Here is a 25,262-nt window from a genome sequence, read left to right as displayed (position 1 = left end):
GTACTACTATTCCTATGGAAGATGGTACTTCTTTTAAGGATCCTTTAGATAGGAAGATTGAATCTTTTCTTAGAAAAGCATATTTACATACTGGCTATATTCTTAGACCTGCCATTTCTATGGCTGATGTTGCTGCTACTTTTTGATTGCACAGTTTAGGTCAACAGTTAATAGATCCTGAATTGTCTAGCATTGTTCTTTTACTTCAACATGCTAATCATTTTATTTGTGATGCTATATTTGATGTCATTAAGATTGCTATTTAATCTATGTCTTTAGCTATTCTTACTAGAAGAACTTTAAGGCTGATATGGTGTCTAAATCTAGATTACTATCTTTATCATTTCAGGGTAGTAACTTAATTGGTTCTCAAGTGGATTCTATTATCTCCACTATGAACGGGGAAAGGGAGTTTTTCTGCCCCAAGATAAGAAATCTAAAGGTAAATTTAAAGCTCCCAATCGTTTTCGTTCCTTTCGTCAGAATAGAGAACAAAAAAAACTCTCCTTCACCCTAAGGCCTCTGGCTCTAATTGGAGACCATCTCCGAATTGGAATAAATCCAAGCCTTTCAAAAAAACCTAATCCAGCCCTTAAAGGGACACTGAACCCAATTTTTTTCTTTTGTGATTCAGATAAAGCATGCAATTTTAAGCAACTTTCTAATTTTCTTGAATGAATAAATGAATGTTCTTCATTCTCTTGGTATCTTTATTTGAAAAGCAAAAATATAAGTTTAGATGTCAGCCCATTTTTGGTGTACAACCTGGGTTGTTCTTGCTGATTGGTGGATAAATTCATCCACCAATAAACAAGTGCTGTCCAGGGTTCTGGACTTTCTTTTTCAAATAAAGATAGCAAGAGAACGAAGAAAAATTGATAATAGTAGTACATTAGAAAGTAGCTTAAAATTGCATGCTCTATCTAGATCACGAAAGAGAAAAAATTTGGGTTCAGTATCTCTTTAAGACTGCAGTTTGAAATTATTTTAACACATTTGGACATTCTGGGACCACTCGGACCTCTCTGAGGAGGATAGTCCTTGATAACCTGACAAGAGACTCTCTCTGTCCTGGTGGCTTTCTCAGGATCATCGGTCCCAAGGCCAATGCTTCTTGAGACTATCCTGAGAGATTGCGACTTTGTATACCAGCCTTTCCTGCTGGGGAGCAGTTGGAGGTCCCTTATGAGCTCAGGGAACCTGGACTCCAGCGGACTCTGCTCTTCCAAAAGTTGTCTTAGATGAGGCCAGGCTTTCAGAGCATAGAAAATTGATCTTAATTCTGAGTTTGGTCCGGTTTATCAGTTTTCTATCGGACAACTTCTCATCACTGGCTTATATCATCCTTCAGGGAGGAACTATGAGTTCCTTAGCGTTAAGAGGTATCTTGCGTCCTTCACGAGACAGGGTCTCACATCTGCCTCATTTCGGTCATTCACATTTCTGGTGTGGACAACTGGGAGGCGGATTAACTGAACAGACAGACGTTCCACTCTCGGGAGTGGGCTCTTCATCCTGAGGTAATCTCATTGATAATCCTCATTTGGGGGTTCTGGAGTTGGATCTGATGGCGTCTCATTTAAACAAGATATGGATCCTGATCAAGGGATCCGCAAGTAGTTCTGGTGAACGCTCTTGTGGTCCCATGGGATTTAGGTTTGATTTCCCATATTTCCTCAGTTGGCCGCCCTTCCTTATCAATCAGGAGTATGCTTCTGTGATTCGTATTGCTCCATCTTGGCCTTGCAGAATATGGTTCTCGGACCTGGTGTAGATGCCGTCCTCTCCCCTGTGGAATTTTGTTGCTCCTCCTTGGAGCTTTATCTTGTTCTTCAGGTTCTGAAGCAGGCTCCGTTTGAGCCTATGCATTCTGTTGATATTAAATTGTGGTCTCGGAAAGTTTTTGTTTTTTCTAGCTTTATCTTCTACTCGGAGAGCCTCAGAACTTTCGGCTCTACAGTGTGATCCCCCTTATCTTTTTTTTTACTTGTGAATCAGGCGGTCCTTCGTACCAATTTTGGATTTCTTCCTAAGGTAGTTTTGGACTGCAATAGCTACAGAAAATTGTTGTTCCTTCCTTGTGTCCAGTCCTTCTCAGAATGAACGTCTGTTACACAACCTGGATGTGGTTCATGCTCTAAAATTCTATTTCCGGTTTCTATCGACTTTCGGCAATCTTCTGCCCTTTTGTAGCTGGTAATCGTAGGGGCCAAGCAGGCTACGTCATCTTCCATTTTCTTTTGGTTGAGGAGTATCTTTCTTTTGGTTGGCTTATGAAACAGCTGGACGTCAACCTCCTGAGGGATTACAGCTCATTCATAGGGTTGTTTTTTTCTTCCTGGAACTTTAAAATCAAGGCTTCTGTGGAGTAAGCTTGCAAGGCGGCTACTTGGTCCTTGTTACGTATTATTAAAGATTAATCATTTGGAATACAATATTAATATCAATAATAAAAAATATTTATTAAAGAATTTGCTTGTGAGAAAGTCAACTCAATTCAACAACTTTATTAGACACAGCACCCAAAATCTTAGATCACACGATACAAAAATTCTATGCTTCCTTATAAATGAGTTACATTAAATACATTACATAAAACATTGACATAACTGCATACAATTTCTTACATCAAATCCAAACAGACATGAAAACAACTTTATAGCTATAAAGTAAGTGCATAAGATCATAAGAATAAATTACCTGGGGCCCCAGTAAGAAAGTCTATTTTAATGCCTCTCTTGCCTCTGTTTTCCCTTCTCTTCTCCTCTGCTTTCTCTTTTCTACACCTTATGTACCTATGAGAGGCCTTTTCAGCTAATACTTCCCAAAATGGATAATGGTGGATGCTTGGTATCATTTTGGGTCGGCTTAGAATGTGATTGGTTATTATAATGGCTGAGAAGTCTGAGATATATTTTTGTATCTCTGCACTTACCCATTTTCTAGCTATTTCTGACTTTTTGGATAGCTGCTTGTTAGGACACTAGTTGGGCTATTAATTATGTTCCTGTCATTGCTTCTGAAATGGACTTTATTTTAACTAAAGGAATTTTTTGCTTTATTCCTGTACATGAACAGTTGTGTTCTAAGGAACATTCAGCTTGCTGAAGGTTTAGTTAAATTGCACTACAGACATAAATACACATACATATATACATTTCTACAATTTGATTATATTTAGCAATTACTTCTATTGTAACAGTATGACGTTTTTTTGCCTCAGCTGAGGCTTCCTTTGGGAGAAAGGTTGTTTAAGCGGTGGTGCACTCAGTTTAGGTCCGCCTGTCTTGTTTTTTCCCTCCCTTTTCCATTCTGTGTCCTCTAGCTTAGGTATTGGTTGGTTCCCACTAGTAATTAGAATGGATTAGTGGACTCTCCATGCCATTGGGGAAAAAAACAAAATTTATGCTTACCTGATAAATTATTTACTTTCCTAGCATGAAAAGTGCACAACCCTCCCTTGCTTAAATTCAAGACGGCTTTTCTAAAATTCAGGCATCTCTATACCCTTGGTGTCCTCTTCTCTTTCTGTATTCCCTCAGCTGAATGACTAGGGGTTTATGGGAAGTGAGAGGGATACTTAAAGCTTTGCTGCCTCCTCCTGGTGGCCAGGAGTTGAATTCCCACTAGTAATTAGAATGGGTTTGTGGACTCTCTATGCCAGGAAAGAAATGAATTAATCAGGTAAGCATAAATTTTGTTTTTATTTCCAAATGACCTGCAAAAACAATTTTCACTAAATTTCATCACAGAAAATGGGGGGGAAAAGTTCTGCCTTGGGGTGTGTGGCCACTAATCCTTAGTTAGCTCCCAGTGGTGCATTTGCTACTCTTGAACATACCTAGGTATGCTTTTCAACAAAGGATATTAACAGAAAGAAGCAAATTAATTAATATAGGTTAATTGTAAAGTTGTTAAAAATGACCACTTCATATTCTAATGTGTTTTTATAAAGGAAACCAAATATTTCATGTAATATGAAGATTCATACCATAATTCTGTTCCTTTTTTTTCCAGGATCTTGAGAAGGAAAGTGACACTCCTCTACTCCAGGTCTCCATTGAAGAAATTCTAGAAGAACAGCGTGTGGAGCAGCAAATCAAACAAGAATCTGAAAAGTTGAAGGTCCAGGCACTTAAAGAGAGGGGGTTGTCTATTCCCAGATCAGACACATTGGATGAATACTAAACCATATTTGTTCTTGGACCCTTTTTCTTTGCTAAGATGTTAATCATAGATTGTTTTGTGCTATTTTGCATCTGCACTCTTATAAATTTAGTTTTGTAAATGTATAGTTTAAACAGCTATTAATGTAATCCATATGCCTATATATGGTGCTAGAGTGCATACAGAAAGCTTGGTGGGAGAAGCATCCCCCATTAAAGATTTATTTTCTCAATATTTAATTTGTCATCTTTTTATTATTTCTGTGTTCAGTTATACTGTACATGTGCATTTACTCTAAAAGGTGTTTTAATGAAAACTCTGCTGCAACTTGAGAAATGGGTTTTGATTTGTAAATAGGTTTGTTTAAGCCTTTAAAGGAACAGTGCTGCACTACTTGGGAACTAGCCAATGACACTTTTGTGTAGACACCAATTGGCATAGTGCATAGCTGCTCCAGAGCCTACCTAGGTATTCTTTAAAACAAAGTATACCAAGAGATGGAAGCAAATTAGATAATAGAAGTAAATTGGAAAGTTGTTTAAAATGACATTCTCTATTGGAGTCATGGATGTTTAATGCCAGAAAGGGCTGTTCTGCCTAATAAAGTGAACAGTCCATTTAGTCATGGAAGCAGGGCATACTATAATGAAGCAGGGCATACAAGCCAGACTTCACTCATGGAAGAGGGGCATACAAGCCTGAGGTTGTAGGAGACTCAGTTATTAGTAAGGTTGATAGGGTAATTTGTCATCCAGATCCTTTACAAAGAACAGTTTGCTGTCTTCCAGGGGCTTGTGTTAGGCAGATTGTTAGAGGGATCTGGGTCTGAACCTGCAGTCATGTTACATATTGGCGCTAATGACTGAATCAGCAGGAGATGGTGTGTTCTTAAAAAATGACATTAGAGAGCTAGGTAGCAAGCTTAAAGCAAGGACATCCAAGGTAATATTTTCATAGATATCGCCAGTGCCCGTAAGGCAGAAGGCGCTAGATCAGTTAATTCCTGGTTAAATCATGGTGCAAAATCAGGGGTTTGACTTTTTAGAGCACTGGGCTGACATGGATACAATTTGTATAGAAAGGATGGATTGCACCTGAATGACATGGGTGCAGGTGTGTTGGGGGAGAGGATGGTAGCACGCTTAGAGAATCCTTTGAATGTGACACTTCTAGAATATCACAAGGAATGGATGACACGTAGGAAATGTGGAGGAAAGTGCACCAAGTAGCAGCAAAAAGCACATGGAAATTAAATGTATGACAAGTAAAATGGGGGAGCTGCAGAAGATATTATCAAAACTGAAACCTGGTGGAGTGATTCACATGATTGGGCAATTAACTTGGAGGACAGGAGTAATAAAAGGGGTGGAGGAGTTTGCATGTATATTAAACTAACAAACCTGTTGACGACACTCCCGTGTCCAACCCTAGAGGGCGCTCAGATGACTATATCCATATTATATCCATACTAGGATATATATACACAAATGTGATAATAGGTATAATGGCTAAAACTAGACATTCATATATGGAAACATAAAAAGCCAATAATTACAGTGTGCAATTGACAAATGATATAGAGTCCTTAATGGATACCACTGTATGGGTCAGATATATCCCAATGCGGTCTTCTGTAATGGTGGAAATGTACCCAAACAATGTAGACCAGTCTCTGGTGTCGGCAGCTCCTCTCCAAGAAAAGCAGATAATCCAGAGAATCTGTGAATGACGATCACAAAAAAGAGGGCGCCTCGTAGTATAATACTGCGAGTGTGACCAACAGTAAGGAAAATATACTCTCAAAAGGAGCAGCACCAAATGTGCTAAATGATGCAAGCTGGGATCTCACAGTTTCCCAGCGAACTGATTCTCAAGAGGATGTAGAGGCCCAGGTGTGCCAGGGGATGATCGAATAAAGCTCAGGCTTCCATAAAATTCAGCAAACTTTTATTAAACCACCAAAACCTGAGTGAACTCAGGAAAAATAGTAGCGCTTGCAAAACGTCAGAAAAGAATTCAAATAACCAAATACAATTTACATAAAACGTCAGTTATAATGGTATTCCTAAATTAATGCTATGTTAATAAACCTGAGTGTTAATAAAACTAGGTGTTAGTAAAGAAGTCCTTATAGTAACGGGTTAATAACGCAGTTTTAAATACAACACTATGCATGTTTTTAGCAGCCATTAGTCCTATCATCAGTAGGTGACACACATAAGTAGCAAAATATTAGCAGCCAGTCAAAGTGGTAGCAGCAGGAAAAATCCTTGAAAAAATTAGCAACAGTGTTAAATAGTGTAAAAGGCAAGAGAAAGCAAGCCTTAGAAAGTAACTGCAATCAAAACTATATTCTCTATAGGCAAATAACAGCTTTGTTTAAATGTCACAGTCCAAAAAGACTTTTAAAAATATATATTTTAGTCTCACAGTTTTGTAGACCACATAGAAAATATTCAGTCCCAGCGTAATTCCGGCAGTGTAAGTTCACTCAATTACTGTGACCTTCTTTCCTCTGGGATTGGGTGCTGCCGTCTCCAAAGTCGTGGGTTTTCTCTTCCACAATTTGAAAAGCAGTTCCTGGATGTATAAAAACAAAAGGAGACAGCGCAACTCTGATTCTAGGTAATTCCTTTATTTGTAAAAAGCCAAAGTAAGTTAAAAACACTCTTGCTAGATGTAAGTTCTTTTTCACATTTGAGAAATAGATACAGCTCCGTAGGAGTCTTTGTTAGTCTTTTCACAAGTTAGAGTTCCGGTATATGCGCAGTCAAATTTTACTGCTGTTCTACCACTTGAACTCACTCTGTGTCCTGACTACGGATCCTCCTAACAAACAAGAATCTCAACGCGTTTCTCCCGGTATACACCCAACATGTACACTAACGCACCCCTGTCTCAAACGTAATTCAATTTTATATACATCCATTATTTGATGTTATCGCTCCGTGAGCACTACTAACACATTCTAACGCCCATAAGTACGCCCCTCTCTGGTAGCATAATCCAATCCCAAAGAGGATAACACGCGCACATTATGTGTTTTGGACACACATCTCCTTGAGTACACAAGCCCAGCAAAAGAAAGAAAATAAGGATTTTTTTTTTTAAGTAACAATACGGGGACATAAAAGGTAAGTGTTTTGATTATATCACTTATTATAGTCCTAAGCAAATCGCTAAGTCCCATAACGGATAATAAGATCTTGTATAGATCCAGAAACAAGGGAGTTCTAACATAACGTTAAGTTACGAAACACTTGGGGATAAACATTGATACAAACATATATTTGAAATAAAAGGGGTGAATGCTGGTGATCAGCAAAAGCTTGGCATACCTTGCCAAATTAAACAAATTAAACAGTCTCTGCAATACTACAATATATGATTGACATAACATATTATGTCAATCATATATTGTAGTATTGCAGAGACTGTTTAATTTGGCAAGCTTGTCACATAGGACCAGCGAGTTTGTTATAGTGTTTTTTGATATATTCATGTATGGAACAATGTAAGGATTATATGTCATATGGATTTATCAGCTTTATTGATCTCTAATGTTGATTATGACATAGTAATCATTATGCACTGTGCATTGTTGTATACACATATGGGAGATAGGTGACTCATTGATAATTGCACCGTTGCAACCAGGGAGTGGGAGGGAGAGATATAAAAGCCAGAGCTTCCATGATGTTAACAGATGCCTGATGAAACGGCTAGCACAGCTTAGAAACGCGTTGCAATCTGTTGCCAATTTTGTTTTTAAACATTTTGGGTAATGCCATTGTTTTTTTAATATTGGTTTTAATAAAAGTTTGCTGAATTTTATGGAAGCCTGAGCTTTATTCGATCATCCCCTGGCACACCTTTGCCTCTACATCCTCTTGAGAATCAGTTCGCTGGGAAACTGTGAGATCCCAGCTTGCGTCACTAAGCACAATTGGTGCTGCTCCTTTTGTGAGTATTTTTTCATTACAAGATATGCTACTGTTGGTCACACTCGCAGTATTATACCAAGAGGTGCCCTCTTTTTGTGATCTTCATTCACAGATTCTCTGCATGTATATTAAACCTACAATAATGGAAGAAATGTTATGATGATACAGGTGGTGATGTAGAGACACTGGGTTGTAGTGGGTAAAAAAAAAAATATTACTAGGAACATGCTACAAGGTCCCCAACATTAGTGACATAGAGGAAACTCAACTACTAATGCACATAGGAAAGGCTGCTAATAATGTCAGTGCTGTAATTAATGGGAGATTTTAAAGGGACATTAAACCCAAATTGTTTCTTTCATGATCCAGACAGAGAATAGAGTTTTAAGCAACATTCCAATTTACCTCTATTATCTAATTTCCTTCTTTCTTTAGATATCCTTTTTTGAAGAAATAGCAATGCACATGGGTCAGCCAATTACACGAGGCATCTATGTGCAGCCACCAATCAGCAGCTACTGAGCCTATCTATATATGCTTTTCAGGAAAGAATATCAATAGAATTAAGCAAATTAGATAATAGAAGTAAATTAGAAAGTTGTTTAAAATTCTATCTGAATCGTGAAAGAAAAAATTTGGGTTTAATGTCCCTTTAACTACCCCGATATAAACTGGGCCAATTAAACTAGTAATACAGCTAGTAAAGGAGAGAGATTTTTTTTTATTATTATTATTTTTTAATAGTGTTCACAAAGATAACTTCATGTCACAATTAAGAGGAGCCAAAGTTCTGCCTCGGGGTGTGTAGCCACTAATCCTTAGCTAGCTGGTGCATTGCTACTCTTGAATATACCTAGGCATTAAACAATAGAGAAATAATATTAAACATAGAAGTCAAAGAGCAGTGATCATACCATGGTTACGTTTGAAATCACTTCCCATAAGCAGTGTTCAACTAAGATTTTTAATTTTAAGAAAGCAAAAATCTCTATTTTTGCAGATATTACAAAGTTGTATACGGTCTTTAGGTCAGTGCAGGTTGCCTTACTAAGGGGATTTACAAAAATTTGAAGAATGGGCAGGTACTGGAAAATGTAAAGTTCAACATTTTGGAAGTAAAAAAAACAAACAACCTGTTATTTAAATAGGACTAGAATTAGCAAAACAGAGGATGAAAGGGATCTTGGTGTACTTATAGATAATAAGCGAAGGATGGGTGCTATTAATTCATTAAAAAAGAAATAGAGCCTTATTTTTTTTATTTACCTATCAAAAATATAAATATAGATATAATCTGTAAATTCCATCAAATTGGTCAGTATTGCTTCAGACTTGAAAAAGGAAGACACTCTTCCGAAAGCTTGTCATCTTATAAATGTATAGTTAGTCCAATAAAAAAAGTATCATTGCTCAATGCAATACTCAATACTTGTTATTTTGATATCTTTCAATAAATGGCATGGAAGCTATCAGCCTGTGGCACTGCTAAGGTGTTATGGAAGACCAGGATGCTTCAATAGCGGCCTTCAGCTCTTCTGCATTGTTTGGTCTCATGTCTCTCATCTTTCTCTTGGCAATGCCCCATAGATTCTCTATGGGGTTCAGGTCAGGAGAGTTTGCTGGCCAATCAAGCACAGTAATCCCACGGTCATTGAACCAGGTTTTGGTGCTTTTGGCAGTGTGGGCAGGTGCCAAGTCCTGCTGGAAAATGAAGTCAGCATCCCCATAGAGCTTGTCTGCGGAAGGAAGCATGAAGTGCTCCAAAATCTCCTGGTAGACGGCTGCATTGACCCTGGACTTAATGAAGCACAGTGGACCAACACCAGCAGATGACATGGCTCCCCAAATCAACACAGACTGTGGAAACGTCACAGTGTGTGCCTCTACATTCTTCCTCCATACTCTGGGTCCTTGGTTTCCAAATGAGATGCAAAATTTGCTCTCATCAGAAAAGAGGACTTTGGACCACTGAGCAACAGACCAGGTCTGTTTTTCTTTAGTCCAGGTAAGACGCTTCTGACGTTGTTTGTTGTTCAGGAGTGGTTTGACAAGAGGAATACGACATTTGAAGCCCATGTCCAGGATCCATCTGTGTGTGGTGGCTCTTGTGAAAGTCCCCAACACTTTTGAATAGCCTTTTCCTGACAATCCTCTCCAGGCTGTGGTCATCCCTGCTGCTTGTGCACATTTTTCTTCCACACTTTTCCCTTCCACATAACTTTCTATTAATGTGCTTTGATACAGCATTTTTGGAACATCCAACTTCTTTTTCAATTACCTTTTGAGGCTTTCCCTCCTTATGGAGGGTGTCAATGATAGTTTTCTGCACAACTGTCAGGTCAGCAGTCTTTCCCATGATTGTGATTCCCACTGAACCAGACTGAGAGACCATTTAAAGGCTCAGGAACCCTTTGCAGGTGTTATGGCTTAATTAGCTGATTAGAGTGGGACACATTGAGCCTAGAATATTGCACCTTTTCACAATATTCTAATTTTCTGAGATTGTGGATTTGGGGTTTTCATGAGCTGTAAGCCATAATCATCACAATTATGACAAATCACGGCTTGAACTATCTTGCTTTGCATGTATGTAATCAGTCTATCTCATATTAGTTTCACCTAAATAAATGAACTTGTGCACGATATTCTAATTTTTCGAGTTTCACCTGTATAATCCCTTCCACTTCCTCTGCCCACTATATTTGTTCTTGACCTCCAAGGAGAGAGGTTGAAACAGATGCTCTGCAAACAAGATTTTATTATTTTCTATTTAATCATTTATTGGGCGCTTAGACCTGACTTGAGACCCATTACCCCTCTTTCATCTTTGCTCAGGGAAGACTTAAGGATCATTTGTAAGTGAAACAGGAGTAAAGGATGTCAATTATGTCATGGCAGTACCCTCTTATTGCCTTAATTGCCGACCTCCACCTGAGGCGTTGCAGATATATCCTCAGGTATTCTCTGCATTACAATTGCTTGCATTGAATGGGCTTTGGATCAGCATTCTGTGAGGGAGAAAGGCCTCAGTAAGCTGGTAAGATACAGTGCTACAGTCCAGTTAAGTGATTCAGACACTAAACACAGATCAGGAACTATCTCTAGTACTCTCCTTTTGTAGGGGGTTCACAGTCTTTACACCTAGCACTTTACCTATGTTTTAACACCATAAATTCTGGAATTCAGACTTAAAATTTACCCTTAGCAGCTCTCTCTATGTTTTTGACTTGGGTTTAGCTCATTGTGGATGCAGTTAGGGTGGGAGACAGGGGGACAATCAAAAAAAGGAGCATTTTATTAATTTATTCATTTGTTTTACTCGCAGGCTTTGGCCTGCAGATTGTTAGAGGTAAGTTCAACCTCCCCCCCCACCTTCACTTCGGCGCCCTTTTCTCTCTCCCTCACCAAATCTGTAGCTGGCTGATATTCACACAAGGACTGTCTACAAGCATTTAAAGCTACCAAGGCCCACTTTTAATACTTTATTTGTCCAGGAGATGGGTGAGTACCCTCTTGGAGCTGCCAAGGGGGTGGGTAGGATTTTTTTTCTGAGGGTAAACTTTTTTTTTTCTGAGATTTTCATATAGGCTGTTTGTTGCATTTTGGGTAAATACACTTGCTACTTTGAAGGAAAATAAATACATTTTCTAAAATTTTCACACACAGAGAAGCACACTCACAGGAACGAACAACTGGCTCAATACCATTGTTAGCCTGTTCTATGGAGATTTACCACCTAGGTGCAGCTTCTTTTAGCCCAGTAATACTTTTCACAGAGTAGAACTTTCCTGTAGTATATCAGTCTGATCCCATTCCAGTGACGACATACCAGGCAATTCCTCTCTGAACAAGGTATACAGCAACCCCAGACAATCGTTTTGGCCTTCATTGGGCCTCATCAGTGCGGTGTAGCCAAATTCCTCTAAGCACCCTGAGCAAGGAGTCCACGTCTGGTTTGGTAGGGACCCCCAGAGAACATACTGCAGTCCATTATCCCTGTTTATTATGCAAAACTGTGCCACTGGACCAAATTAACCAGTTGTTTGCTAATTGTGTCCCACATCTCCAATTTGCAACCCATAAATCCTGGCAGACATTTAGTGCCCATTCCTATTTATGAGGCTCAATGGGACTCCACAGATTTTAAAAAGACTATGATGGAGCTTTTAGTGAACTATCAGAACCGAATCCAGAGAATTCCAAGCCTCTTTTGAATCAGATCTTTAAAATGAAAGTAAACACCAAAAATTGTATTGTTTACTTACACACTCCCTTGGCACAGTGTTATCTATATGGAAATCTTGAATAAAGGTACTCCAGCCTTGGCAGGTTTAATAAACTGACCTTTATTTTATCATGTTTCACACAAAAAACAAGGTTTCAGACCTTTACTAGGTCCTTAGTCATGTCTACATGAGTATACAAAGTTGTGCTGAGATGGGACTTTCTTTAGGGAAGGAAAACAATATTTCTGAATATGAATTAAGTTTGGATGAATTAGCACTGTTAAATGTTTATCATTTTCAGTTTCTAGTAATATTGATGAATTTGTATTACAGAACGATTTACACAATTGTTTTAGAAAAATTAAGCTTAAGGCTTATTTTGGCACTAATACACCACTCACAGTAATTTCTAATACTATGGAAAGCACTTTCAGTAACCCCACTAAATATGGCATTCAAAATAAAAGCAATTTTACTCCACCTACTGTCTCACATAGTATCTCTACCTATACTGCTCTGGTTGAGAAAGACATTAATAGTGCTCTACAAAGGAATTAAAAAAATATGGAACTGGTACGTATGGATCCATTCCTAAACATGACACACAGGCATTGAATTCACTCAAAAATAATAACATTATCATTAAGGAGGCCGATAAAGGCGGTGCCATCGTTGTAATGACACACAGATCTATTAGAGATTAGACACAGATCCTACCAATAAGTTAAAAAAAGGAGATTGAGTATTTAACTGAGGGCTGTGAAAAGAGGTGTCATCACAGATACCTTCAGAAATAGCCTATTGGTGCAACATCCAATTAGACCTGTTATATATATCCTACCTAAGATACACAAAAATGCCACTAGATCACCAGGTAGGCCTATAGTGGCTGGTATGGGATCAGTCTTTTCCAAAATCGCCATCTTTCTTGATAAGGTTTTACAACCTTCAGTTACCCAAATGACTTTATATTTGAAGGACACTGGTGATTTAAAAAAAAAAAAAAAAAAAAAAGAATAATATGTACTATGTGGGTGATAAATGTATTATCTACACTCTAGTTGTATGTAGTTTATATGCATCCATTAACCATGTGAGTGGAACAACATCAGTACAAACCTTATTTAGATCTGTGAGTATTTACACTGAGGATCAAATTAGCTTTCTTATAGAGTTACTTGACATCATCTTATATCAAAACTATTTTCTTTTTAAAGACACCTTTTACCTGCAAAAACAGGGCAGCTGTGAGGAGCACTTTGTGTATCTTCACAAGCTGTTCATGCTCTATGGTGCCTCCTGGTGGAGGTACATAGATTATATTTTTGGCATGCGTGGGGGGTGACATTGAGAACCTTTTAGCATTTGTGGATGACTTAAATACAAGTGTCTTGGCATTAAAATTTACTTTGACAGCGAGTGAAACTTCTGTCAATTTTTTGGATACAGCAATTTACAAAGACAATGGTTTTCTCAAGACAGATTTATATACTAAGCCAACAGATAAGAATAGCCTTTTGAGGTACGATAGTCATCACTCACCGAATGTATTTAAAGCACTGCCCAAAAGTCAGTTTACATAAGTGAAGAGGATAGTTTGTGATCCCCAACAGTGTAATAAAAGATTGGAAGAATGGCCAGCAAATTTAAAAAATTGGACTATCCAAATTGCTTAATAGATAGACGGGACAGGAGGTTATTTCCACATAGGTAGAGGAAAGAAAAAAGGTAAACAAGGATGAGAGGTTAATTTTTATAAGTAAATATAATCACGAGTAATAAAATTAACTGTATCCTTAAAAAACATTGGCGCATTTTGAAAGGCCTTTGACAATCCCTCAATGTCAGCATATAAACGCAATAAAAACATAAGGGACCATTTAGTCCGTGCTGACATAGGTAGTGAGAAAACTAACATACAAATAACTATAGGCCCAGGCAAGACAGGTTGTTACAACTAAGTTGTAGCAACTGTAACTCCATGATTAGGGGAGAATTTTTCTACCACCCCACACAAGGCACAAAATATAGGATACGACAGTATTTAACATGTAGATCTAAGTACATACTATATCTCATTAAATGTCCATGTGGCCTTAATAATATTGGTGAGTCCTGTAGAGAAGCCAGATAGCGCATCACAGAACACAAATCTAACATAAGGTGTAATAATAAAGATGCCCCTTAAGCAGGATATAACATCAGCCAACTGCGCTTTCAAATAATCAAGAGAGTAAATACCCCTAGGAGGGGTGGTGATAGAGAGCATCTCCTTAAAACCAGGGAAATGCATTGGATTAAAAAGTTGCAAACTTTAAAACCAAGGGACCTTAAGGACTTTGATTGGTCACTCTTCAGATAAATATCTCCTTGTTTACACATTGATAATATTTCTTTATGATGCTCATATATATCTAATGTAGAATACATTTGTAAGATTGTTGTATATCATGCCAAATAGTTCCTTTATCTTACCTTATCTGCAGATTGTTGGAGTACCTTTAATCAAGATTTGTGGATATGGAGGAGTGGCTGACTCCTTGCTCCTGTGATGTTCTCCATTCTTCTGCTTTATTATCTATATATAACACATGAACTAACGCCCTCTAGCTGTGAAAAACTGTCAACTGCATTAAAAAAAGAGGCGGCCTTCAAGGGCTTAGAAATTAGCATATGAGCCTACCTAGGTTTAGCTGTCAACTAAGAATAACAAGAGCACAAAGCAACTTTGATGATAAAAGTAAATTAGAAAGTTGTTTAAAATTACATGCCCTATCTAACTCATGAAAGGTAAATTTAGGCTTTACTTTCCCTTTAAAGATCCACCTAAAGTGCCTAAGGCCTTTGAAGCACCAAACTTTGTTACAGAATGGAAGGTACATAGGGAATGGCTGGCTTCTTCTAACAGGGTTAAAAGAATGTATCCACTTTCAGAAAATAATTTATCATCATGTAAGTAGTCCCTAAGGTTGAGCTATTTCCACCTAGCTAGATGCACTACTATTGCTATGGAGTATACTCCATAGGCTCCAATGGATCGTACTTTGTTTAGGGATCCAATGGACTGCATTGGACTAAGGTCCTTGCTTAGGAAATTATTTTCCCAATCCGCTCTTCAGCTTAGACCTGCAGTAGCAATCGCCTCTGTGGGCACTGCGGCTTCCTCCTGTTGGCATTCTCTTTCCAGATGATTTTTGATCAATCTTCTGAGGATATTCGCAACTGCATTAAAGTCCTTAAGATAGCCAATGATTTAATTTGTGATGCAGCCTTTGACATTGACTATTTGTCAAGAATAGGGGGTCTATTATTTAACATTTGCCGGGAGGACATGATTCACTGTAGTGAATCATGTCTGCCCGGTATCACTAACATTACACAAGCATTTCAAAATAAATGCTTGTGTAATGCCGTCCCCTGCACAATCGTCCGCTAGCAGGGGGTGTCAATAATCCCTATCGTAAAAGGTTAAGGAGATGGACATGTTAAGGAGCCGGAAACATCAGGCGTAGAAAGCAGCATCCGCTGCTTATTAAAGTGATGGTCAATTTTACACTATTACTCATTACAATTACAATCCACATGTATTTTTAAGGTAAATCGCATATATAAACTGTACCTAATGTTATTTCTAAATATATAAATACTTATTTTATGTTCTTACTCGGTACTATCATTGCTCCTCCCCATGAATAACTTCCTTGAATTTGCTTCCTCCCGGCGACAGATCTACCCGCCCCTCCCCACGTCACTGCCCTGGCATTACAGACTTCATTAAGCTGTACACGCATGCGTTAGAAATCTGTATTCAATAGCTTGAAAATGTTCATGCGCAAAAATCGCGGTGAGACAGAGATTAGGATGCGATTACGGAGCTAGGGCATGCGCAGAAATGAATGAGTGTTTTTACTTAGAGATGATTCCCCGAGTGGCCTGTACTGTAATTGGATAACAAAAACACGTGACGGAAGTAAAAACAATGGCGGACGATCGACGGGAGGAGGATGGATATTAGGAAGGTATCAAAATAATATAAGATAGCGCACAAAATAGAATTTAAATGGCGAAATGATGAATGAAAGTCACATTATTTTGGTAGTTACATTCTGATCGCAAGATGTAGTTAGTCATACTTGACCATCACTTTAAATCTACCCCTATGTCCATGTGCTGTCTTATTAGGGGGACCTTAAGGTTTAAATGTTGTTCAGTTTAAACTGGTCTCTAAGAATAGGCTATTATCAGTCCCTTTTTAAGGAAAGATGCTTTTTGGATCAGAATTGGATTCTATTTGAATGTATTTTAGATCTTTGGATCATTTATTGATAACTTGTTTAAATTTTGTTGTTTTTTGTTACGCACTATCACATTTATTTTCACATTTTTTGTTTTTTGTGATTGTTTTACACTTTTATATACATTTATAGTAAAGTTTCCCTTTAACACTGTTATCCCTCACCCTCTTCTCCCCAAAATTATAAATAATCTCCCTTGATGCTCTAGTTCATGATAACAATGGCTTATATATTAAAAAAAATAAAAAATCTGTAATATGAGAATGGAAACCCAAACAAAATACTTGTATCTTCACAAAGCAGACAGTTTTAATTAGCTCTTTAAATTCTTAGAACTTTTTAATTGCTAGAACATTTTTCACATACCAAATAATCCCTGAAAATGTATCGGTCAGTTACAAATTAAAACCTCCCTGTGTATGGGAATGGAGACGGAGAAATGTTAAGTAACTGTCAAACTGTCAAGTAAAGGAAGATAGATTACTTTTCTCAACAAGTAAGAAACTCAATTTCCCATTGCACTATATATATATATATATATATATATATATATATATATATATATATATATATATATATATATATACAGGTAGCCCTCAGTTTGGTTGTAAATCGAAACCGTTGTAAATTGAAACCCAGTTTATAATGTAAGTCAATGGGATGTGAGGGAGATAGGTTGCAGGCCCCTCTCAAAATTGTCATAAGTAACACCTAATACATTATTTTTAAAGCTTTGAAATTAAGACTTTAAATGCTAAACAGCTTTATAAACCTAATAAAATAATCACACAACACAGAATATATAATTAAACTAAGTTAAATGAACAAGAACATTTGCTAAACAGCATTATAAACCTAATAAAATAATCACACAACACAGACGTCACTTGCATTTTTCTGCAAACAGCTTTTTCTATGCATTCCAATCTGGACTGATTTATAGACAGGAAGATCTTGTTCCTTTGAAATCTGCTCGATAGCTCAGGTCTGGTTAAACTGATTAATTTCAGCTTGCTTGGCTTTGCTGCAATACAAGCGGACAGCTCCACCTACTGGCTATTTTAATAATGCACTGCTTCTCAATGCTTTTCAATAGCAGTCACATGACTGGAAAAAAAGGTTGTTATTCTGAAACGGTGTAAATTGAAACGTTGTAAAACAAGGGCCACCTGTGTATGTGTATATATATATATATATATATATATATATATATATATATATCAGGGCTGGACTGGGACCTAAAATTAGTCCTGGCATTTTAAGGCAAAGCAGCCCCCCACACACACACACACCCTATCACAAGCTCTCTCACACACATATTTCAGACTTACATACACACACATATGCAGGCTTACACTCACATATGCACAGATTACACACACACACACACACATATGCACAGACTTGCACTAACTCACACATACACAAAGACTCATATTTACAGACTTACACTGACACAACTATGCACGGATTCACATACACACATATGCACAGTTACACTCAGACACATATGCAGAGTACACACACACATATGCACAGACTTATACTCACACACACAGATATGCAGCTACACACATTTAGCCACCAATCAGCAGGTGCTGAACCAAAAATGGGAAGGCTCCTTAGCTTACATTCCTACTTCTGAAATAAAGATACCAAGAGAACAAAGAAAATTGATGAGGAGTAAATTAGAAAGTTGCACTTTGCACATAATAGCCACTAGAGAGCGCAGTGAACATTAGATACGGTATTCTTAAACATTAGCAACGTGGCAAGTAGACTAACCAACTATATTTTTTTTAATTTTTACAGTACTAATACAGATCTGAAATCTAGAAGTAAAATGAGAGTGGAGGGCCCTCTAGTGGGCCAGTAACAACATTATGGGATTACCAACTTGAAGTCTGGAGAATGCTAGGGTGTTTTTTGTTACAATGTTGCAGGCGAGGAGGCGGTGTTTGTGCTTACCTTTATAGGGTCCTGCAGCAGTGTATCCGGCCTCTTTCTGTTCCAGACTTCGAGGAGAAAGTTTTTCTTTGTTCAGGGCTTGAATGATGGAGAGATCTAGAAGGAAGTCGGTGCCTCCCAAGCGCTTTAGGGAGGTTGTGGAGGTCGCAGCAAGGAAGAAGGGACCTGCAATGCAGAGAGAGGAGGACATGTCAGATGATGCGGTACCCCCCACACCCCTAAAAACCCCACCTAGCAGGAGTTTCAATAAAGGGAAAGGGCCTAAGAGAGGTGGGGGAGGTGGGCCTAGCACTGGTAGTAAGGCCCAAACTAGTGTGGGGCACCATTTAACTGTGGGCCCTGATGTGATGTGTAGTACACCTTCCCCTGGGTTACCCCGGGTTTGTTCATCCCCCAGGGGGAGGCAGGCTGCCAGGGGGGAGCAGGGGAGCTTGGAGGGGCTTGCTGAGGGCCCGGTATCGGCAGTGGGGCCTGAGAAGGAGGGGGGGCCTAACGTCTGGGGCAGGGCCTGCTCCCGATTATGGGCCTGGGGAGCCAAGGGCATTAGATGGGGCGCTAGGCCTAACGCCTGCAGTGTTGCCCGCTCTCCCGCCGGCTGCCATGGCGGCGGTTCTGGCCCTGGCCCAATCCCTTGCCACGGTTGTGGTGCCATCTCCACAGGGCCGGGCTGGGATGGCTGCGGTGGCGACCGGAGGGAGCATGGAGGACCGTGGTCCGATTGCAGAGTGCGCAGCAGGCCCTCCCTCCACAGATGGCGGCTCTCGCGAGAGTTCCTCCTCACGTGCTTCCAGTGAGGATCGCGGCCGCCATCTTGGAGGGAGGGATGAAGGAGTTGAAGGAGGACCGCGCGACCGGAGCAGCCCAGGTAACTTGGGGAGGCTCCGGTTCGCGGGGGGGGGGCTCCGGCGGCCACAGGGAGGGTCCAGGGGTCCTCAGGGCGCTTACCTGGGTTTGCGGGTGCGGCGCTGGCGGAGGATGGAGCGGTGAGGCCTGGAACAAGTGCGCATGCGCAGAGGCAGGCTGGTACGCATGTTGAGAGGGCTGAAGTGATACAGGGGGCGGTTACGCCCGGGACAAGCGCGCAGGCGCAGAGGACAGGAGGAGTACATGTGGAGAGGGCTGAGGCAAATGATAGGGCGAGTAGGCCCGGAACCAGCGCTCTTGCGCAAAGGGAGCTGAGGGCACATGTGGAAAACAGGAATGGCATGCAAGCTGTGAATGTGAGAAGGCAGCAGCAGGGGAGCTTAGCTGGAGAGCATGTGGGGATGACACGGGCTGGGAACACAAGGCAATTTGTGGGAAGTATGCATGGTGCTGCGTGTGGGGCTCCTATGAACACACAGGGCTTGGTAAACAGGGCTGGAATGCATGACAACCAGGGTGTGTGTATGGAGGACATGATAAGAAGGGCTGTTCAAGCAGCTATGAGTGATGCAGGTATGATGGCCGTCCTGGGTTCTGTGACAACGCCCAGGGGGGTCCTGTTCAAGAGGCAATTATTTCTAGGGCAGTGGCAAACGCACTGGGCATGAATACAAGGGGGGGGCAGATGGGGTCTAGGATGGGGGCCTCAGTCGGGGACCCTCCAGTGAACCAGATGTCTCCCCAAGTTGCTTTGTCTCCCCAGGTTACATCGGCAGCAGAGATGAGGTCACCAGCTGGACCATCTAGTGCGCTGGTGGTGGCGGGGCCCAGCAGGGAACAGCAGAAGGAGGCTGACCCAGTACAGATGGCAGCGGCGGACGCCGACAGACCTGCAGTGGGTGAGTCCTTTGTTCTAAACACTACACACGCTGACACTGACACTTCTTCTAGCGGGTCAGGTTCTGAGAGTGGGGAGGACCTAGGGCTAGTGGGAAAAGGGCAGCGTAGGATGTTTAGATGGATCAAAAAGATGGCAGCGAATCAGGCAAAGGGGAGGTCTGTAGGGACAGGGCAGGCAGAGGGGATAGTGGGGCCGTCAGGAACGGGCCAGAATATGCCCTCGGAGTCCCCAGTCCCGCGCAAAGTGGCGGCACAGGGGGACACGTATCCCTGCCTGGTGCACTCCCTTTACGGCCATCTCAAGGCTAAAGTTATTAAAAAAATTCAGGAAGGACGTTACGTCAATATTTTTGAGCTCTCACTGGATGCGTTCAGGGCCAAAGAGCGGGCCCTGGATGGATCCGGTCCGAAACGGGTGCGTAGGCCAGAAACCTATGAAGAATGGTTGAAATGCTTCAGGGTCCTGGCGTCCTGCTATGTGGATAGGTGGCCCTTACAGGGGCACAACTTGTTCAAATACCAGGACACGATTGAAGACATCCATGGCAGGTTTAAGGAGGGCGCATGGCGGGAGTACGACATGGCCTTCAGGAGAAAGATGGTTGGCAACCATCTGCTTCATTTTGGGACACAGGATATGCATCTGTGGTCCAAATTGGGCTTGGAGGGGCCATCCCCCCTTCCCTCCCCAGTGCGTCAGGTGCAGGGGCGGGTTGGGCAGAAGCAAGGTAGAAGGGGTAGAGAGTGCTGGAAATTCCAGGACAGATTGTGCGACAGAGGGAGCATCTGTTCCTTTCGGCACATCTGCAAGCACTGTGGGGGGCCCCACCCAGGTGTGGAATGCGGAAAAAGAAAAGAGCAGGGACAGGCCAGACCGGCCGTTAAGCCGGGAACTGGAGTTAAGGGCCCCAACACCGCTTAATCTGGCAGCCATGATGCCATGGCTGGCCGATTACCCGGATCAGGAGTCAGCGGTGCTGCTCCGGGACGGGCTGGGTGTGGGCTTTCAGATACCAGTGCGGGGTTTGGTTGTGGGGTCGGGGGTTCATAGGAACCTGAAGACGGCCTATGAGTTCCCACAGGTAGTGAGGGACAAACTGGCTAAGGAGGTTGCGATGGGCCGGGTGTCCGGTCCATTTGCAGTTATGCCCATAGCCGACCTAGTGGTCTCCCCCCTGGGGGTGGTACCTAAAAAAGAGGTAGGAAAGTTCAGGTTGATTCATCACCTGTCCTTCCCGAAGGGCGCGTCGGTAAACGACGCAATTGATCCGGACCTAAGTACAGTGCACTATCAATCGTTTGATGAGGCGCTGACGTTGGTGCGAGTGATGGGCCCAGGGGCTCTGATGGCAAAGCTAGACATTGAGTCAGCTTTCAGATTATTGCCACTGCATCCCTCTGCCTTTAGGCTTATGGGGATGAAGTTCGAGGGGGCATTCTATGTGGACAGGTGCCTGCCGATGGGGTGTTCGTTGTCATGCTCGTTGTTCGAGTGTTTCAGCACATTCCTTCATTGGGTGGTGACGGTGGCGTCGGGGGGTGGGTCTGTGGCCCACTACCTGGATGATTTTCTGTTGGTAGGGAGAGCTCGAAGCACGGAGTGTGCGCGGCTCATGTCGGTAATGAGGGAAATCACTGACAGGTTCGGTGTTCCCTTGGCCGCTGACAAGACAGAGGGCCCTTGCACGTGCCTTACGTTCCTAGGGATAGAGATTGACACGGTCAAGGCTCTATGTAGACTGCCAGACGATAAAGTGGAGCGTATGCGGCACATGGTGCAGCTAGTACGGGGGCAGGAGAGAGTGGCCAGAAGGGATGTGCAATCCCTATTGGGCTTGCTGAACTTTGCTGGCAGGGCGATTCCAATGGGAAGAGTCTTTAACAGGCGCCTGGAAGGGCAACTGAAGGGACCGATTGGAAGTGGCAAATGGATCAGAATCACACCGGAGGTCTGAGAGGATCTGAGGGTGTGGGACACATTTTTGTCACACTTCAACGGGATTTGCTTGTGGAGGCACCCGACGGTGTCTAATCAATTGTTGCATCTGTTCACCGATGCAGCCGGCAGTTTCGGGTATGGCGCATACCTGGACGGCGAATGGAGTGCGGGGCCATGGCCCCGCGAATGGGTGGAGGCTGGCTGGGTCAAGAACTTGACTTTGCTGGAGCTCTTCCCCATTGTGGCTGCGGTGGAAATTTGGGGAAGGAGACTGGCTAATAGGTCAGTGGTTTTCTGGTCGGACAATCTGAGCGTGGTGTACGCCATTAACAGATTGTCTGCCTCCTCGCCGGGGGTAGTATGCTACTTGAGACATCTGGTGTTGCGCTGCTTGGAGCTCAACATCACGTTCACGGCCGAACACGTCCCGGGGGTGCATAACGTTATCGCTGATGCACTCTCTCGATTCAACTGGGAGCAGTTTAGGAAGGCAGCGCCCAGGGCCGCGAAGGAGGGTCTAATATGCCCGTCTTTTCTTTGGCAGCTGTTCCAGGCTGGGAGGGGATCCTCCCCCTAATCAGAGCATCGTTAGTGCCAAAGACTTGGTCTACATACGTCAATCACTGGAATACATGGGTGGCTTTCTGCCAGCAGATGGGAGTGCAGGTGGAAGACGCGTCCAGGGTACAGGTACTGGAATGGTTGGCTCAGTTAAGGATAGGGGGGGCTAGTAAAATGGGTGCAGCAAGCAAACTAGCAGCGTTAGCATTTTTTAATAAGGCATTGGGCTATACTGACCATTCAAGGTCATTTCTGGTTCGTCAAGTGTTGAAAGGTTGGGGTAGGGTTTCCCCCCGTCCTAAGGATCGGAGGGAGCCCATAACATCGGGCCGGTTACGAGACCTGGCCAGACAATTGCAAGCTGCCTGTACATCGGACTATGAAAAACTCCTGTTTAATGCAGCATTCGCGCTGGCTTTTGCGGGGGCATTACGAGTGGGGGAGTTGGTGTCCTCCTCCAAACTTAAAGGGACAGGAGGCATCCTGGCAGAGCACGTGCGTTGCTCGGGAGAGGGGCTTCTCCTGTTCGTTCCTCGGTCCAAAACGGACCAGGAGGGTAAGGGGGCATGGCTCCCGCTGCAGAGGCACGCATTTGAGGAATGCTGCCCGGTGCGATGTGTTGAAGAATTTCAGAAGGTAAGACCTCAGAGTAGCAAGCAGTTTTTAGTGCACAAGGATGGCAGCTCCTTGTCGCTTTTTCAGTTTCGCAGGGTACTCGCGAAAACGGCAGAGTTGGCGGGGCTGGATCCGAAAAAGATTGCCCCACACTCGTTCCGGATTGGGGCAGCTACCAGCGCGGCGGCGGCTGGGACACCAGCTGCAGAAATTAAAAGGTTGGGCAGATGGAAGTCAACCCAATACAAAAGATACATTAGACCCACGTAATAGGGGGTGGGCTCACATCCATTAGGGTCGGGTGACAGGGCATTACGAGTGGGGGGAGGAGGTCTGTAGGGATTGCTTGAAAGGGGCATGACGGGTAATGTGGTTTTGATCTGTTTTGCCAGGTGTAAGAGGTGGCAATCCCCCTCCAGTTCGGGTATGGATTGTCGGACATTCCTACATCCATTGGGCGTCCATCAGGGCGCTGCGTTCTGCGGAAGGGCAGCAACTTGTATTCGCAACGTCCAGGGCGAACTTCCGGTGGTTAGGGCGCAGGGGCCTCACTTGGGCTGATTTGCCGGCATTATTGCAGGAGGCGCACAAGAGGTGGGGGCAGCCTAATGTGATAGTGCTGCACCTCGGGGGGAATGACTTGGGGTCTCTCCCAGCATTGGATTTGATAAAACGCATGATGGCAGACTTGAAGTGGGTACACACATGGCTTAAAGATGTTAAGTTGGGATGGTCCAATGTGGTCGCACGACTACATTGGAGGTATATTGTGACCCAGAAGGCCGCGTACAATGTACGAAAGAAGGTTAACCGGGAGATGGGAAGGACGGTCACGGCCTTAGGGGGCTTTGTGGTCAGACACGAGCTCTTGACGGCCGACAGGAAGGATTTGTTTCGCCCTGATGGTGTCCACCTGACGGATGTTGGGCTGGATATCTTCTTAAAAGACATCAGGAGCGCTTTATTGTTAGTTATATAAAAAAAAAAAAAAAAAAAGTTGTTAATTTGGTATAGTATGTATATAGTTGCCTGTTGGCTTATTTAGTTTGGCGGCAAGAGTACGCCTGGCTCTTGTGGCGGGTGGTCAAGGCCCTGGGGAGCGGGCACAGAAGGAGAAGAGTGACGGTCAATAAAAGGGGAGGGGTTACGCCCGCCCAGGAGCCGGCTTGGGGGGTCCCCTCCCTTACGAATACAGGCTGAAAATCTCTTATTTCCACAGCTCTCTTTTTTGTGCCATTGGGCGTGAACAGCCGGGTGTCACGCTGCAAACACCGAAAGGGGCCTTGACCAGCTGCTGATAGGGGTTAGGTTTAGGGTGAGATGCCGCCAACGGATTGTTTAACGAACTTGTTGCCAAGTTTTGGAAGTTAATTTATTTGAGTGCCTGCAATGGTATTAAATACCATCGCAGGCACAAGTTAAATCGTTTATGTTTAAATAAACGTGACCGTGACTGGTCTTTGTTTTTTCTCCCAACTGAGTGTCTGGTCTGTTTATTTCTTATAAGTATAAGGTTTAATGCAAGTCGTAAGATGGAATAGGGGGTTAAGACCTTATGAGAGTGGAGGGCCCTCTAGTGGGCCAGTAACAACATTAAGGGATTACCAACTTGAAGTCTGGAGAATGCTAGGGTGTTTTTTGTTACAATGTTGCAGGCGAGGAGGCGGTGTTTGTGCTTACCTTTATAGGGTCCTGCAGCAGTGTATCCGGCCTCTTTCTGTTCCAGACTTCGAGGAGAAAGTTTTTCCCCGCCCACCCGGCCCCTTAGGATGAAGAAGAGAGT

The 25,262-nt window shown here is 42.4% G+C and overlaps 1 protein-coding gene across 1 annotated transcript in view; it reads left to right on the top strand.

Annotated features, from left to right (window-relative positions):
- LSM1 (LSM1 homolog, mRNA degradation associated) overlaps nucleotides 1-4,401 on the top strand; it is a 126,237-nt gene extending 121,836 nt beyond the window's left edge. Inside the window, exon 4 of the mRNA XM_053718038.1 lies at nucleotides 4,018-4,401. Within this exon, the coding sequence (XP_053574013.1) occupies nucleotides 4,018-4,188 (171 nt within the window). The 3' untranslated portion in view covers nucleotides 4,189-4,401. The remainder of the gene's footprint in view (nucleotides 1-4,017) is intronic.
- Nucleotides 4,402-25,262: the final 20,861 nt, after the last annotated feature.

The sequence above is a fragment of the Bombina bombina genome, chromosome 6 (genome assembly GCF_027579735.1).
Source record: "Bombina bombina isolate aBomBom1 chromosome 6, aBomBom1.pri, whole genome shotgun sequence".
Classification (NCBI taxonomy): domain Eukaryota; kingdom Metazoa; phylum Chordata; class Amphibia; order Anura; family Bombinatoridae; genus Bombina; species Bombina bombina.
This window is presented reverse-complemented; position numbering and strand designations above follow the sequence as displayed.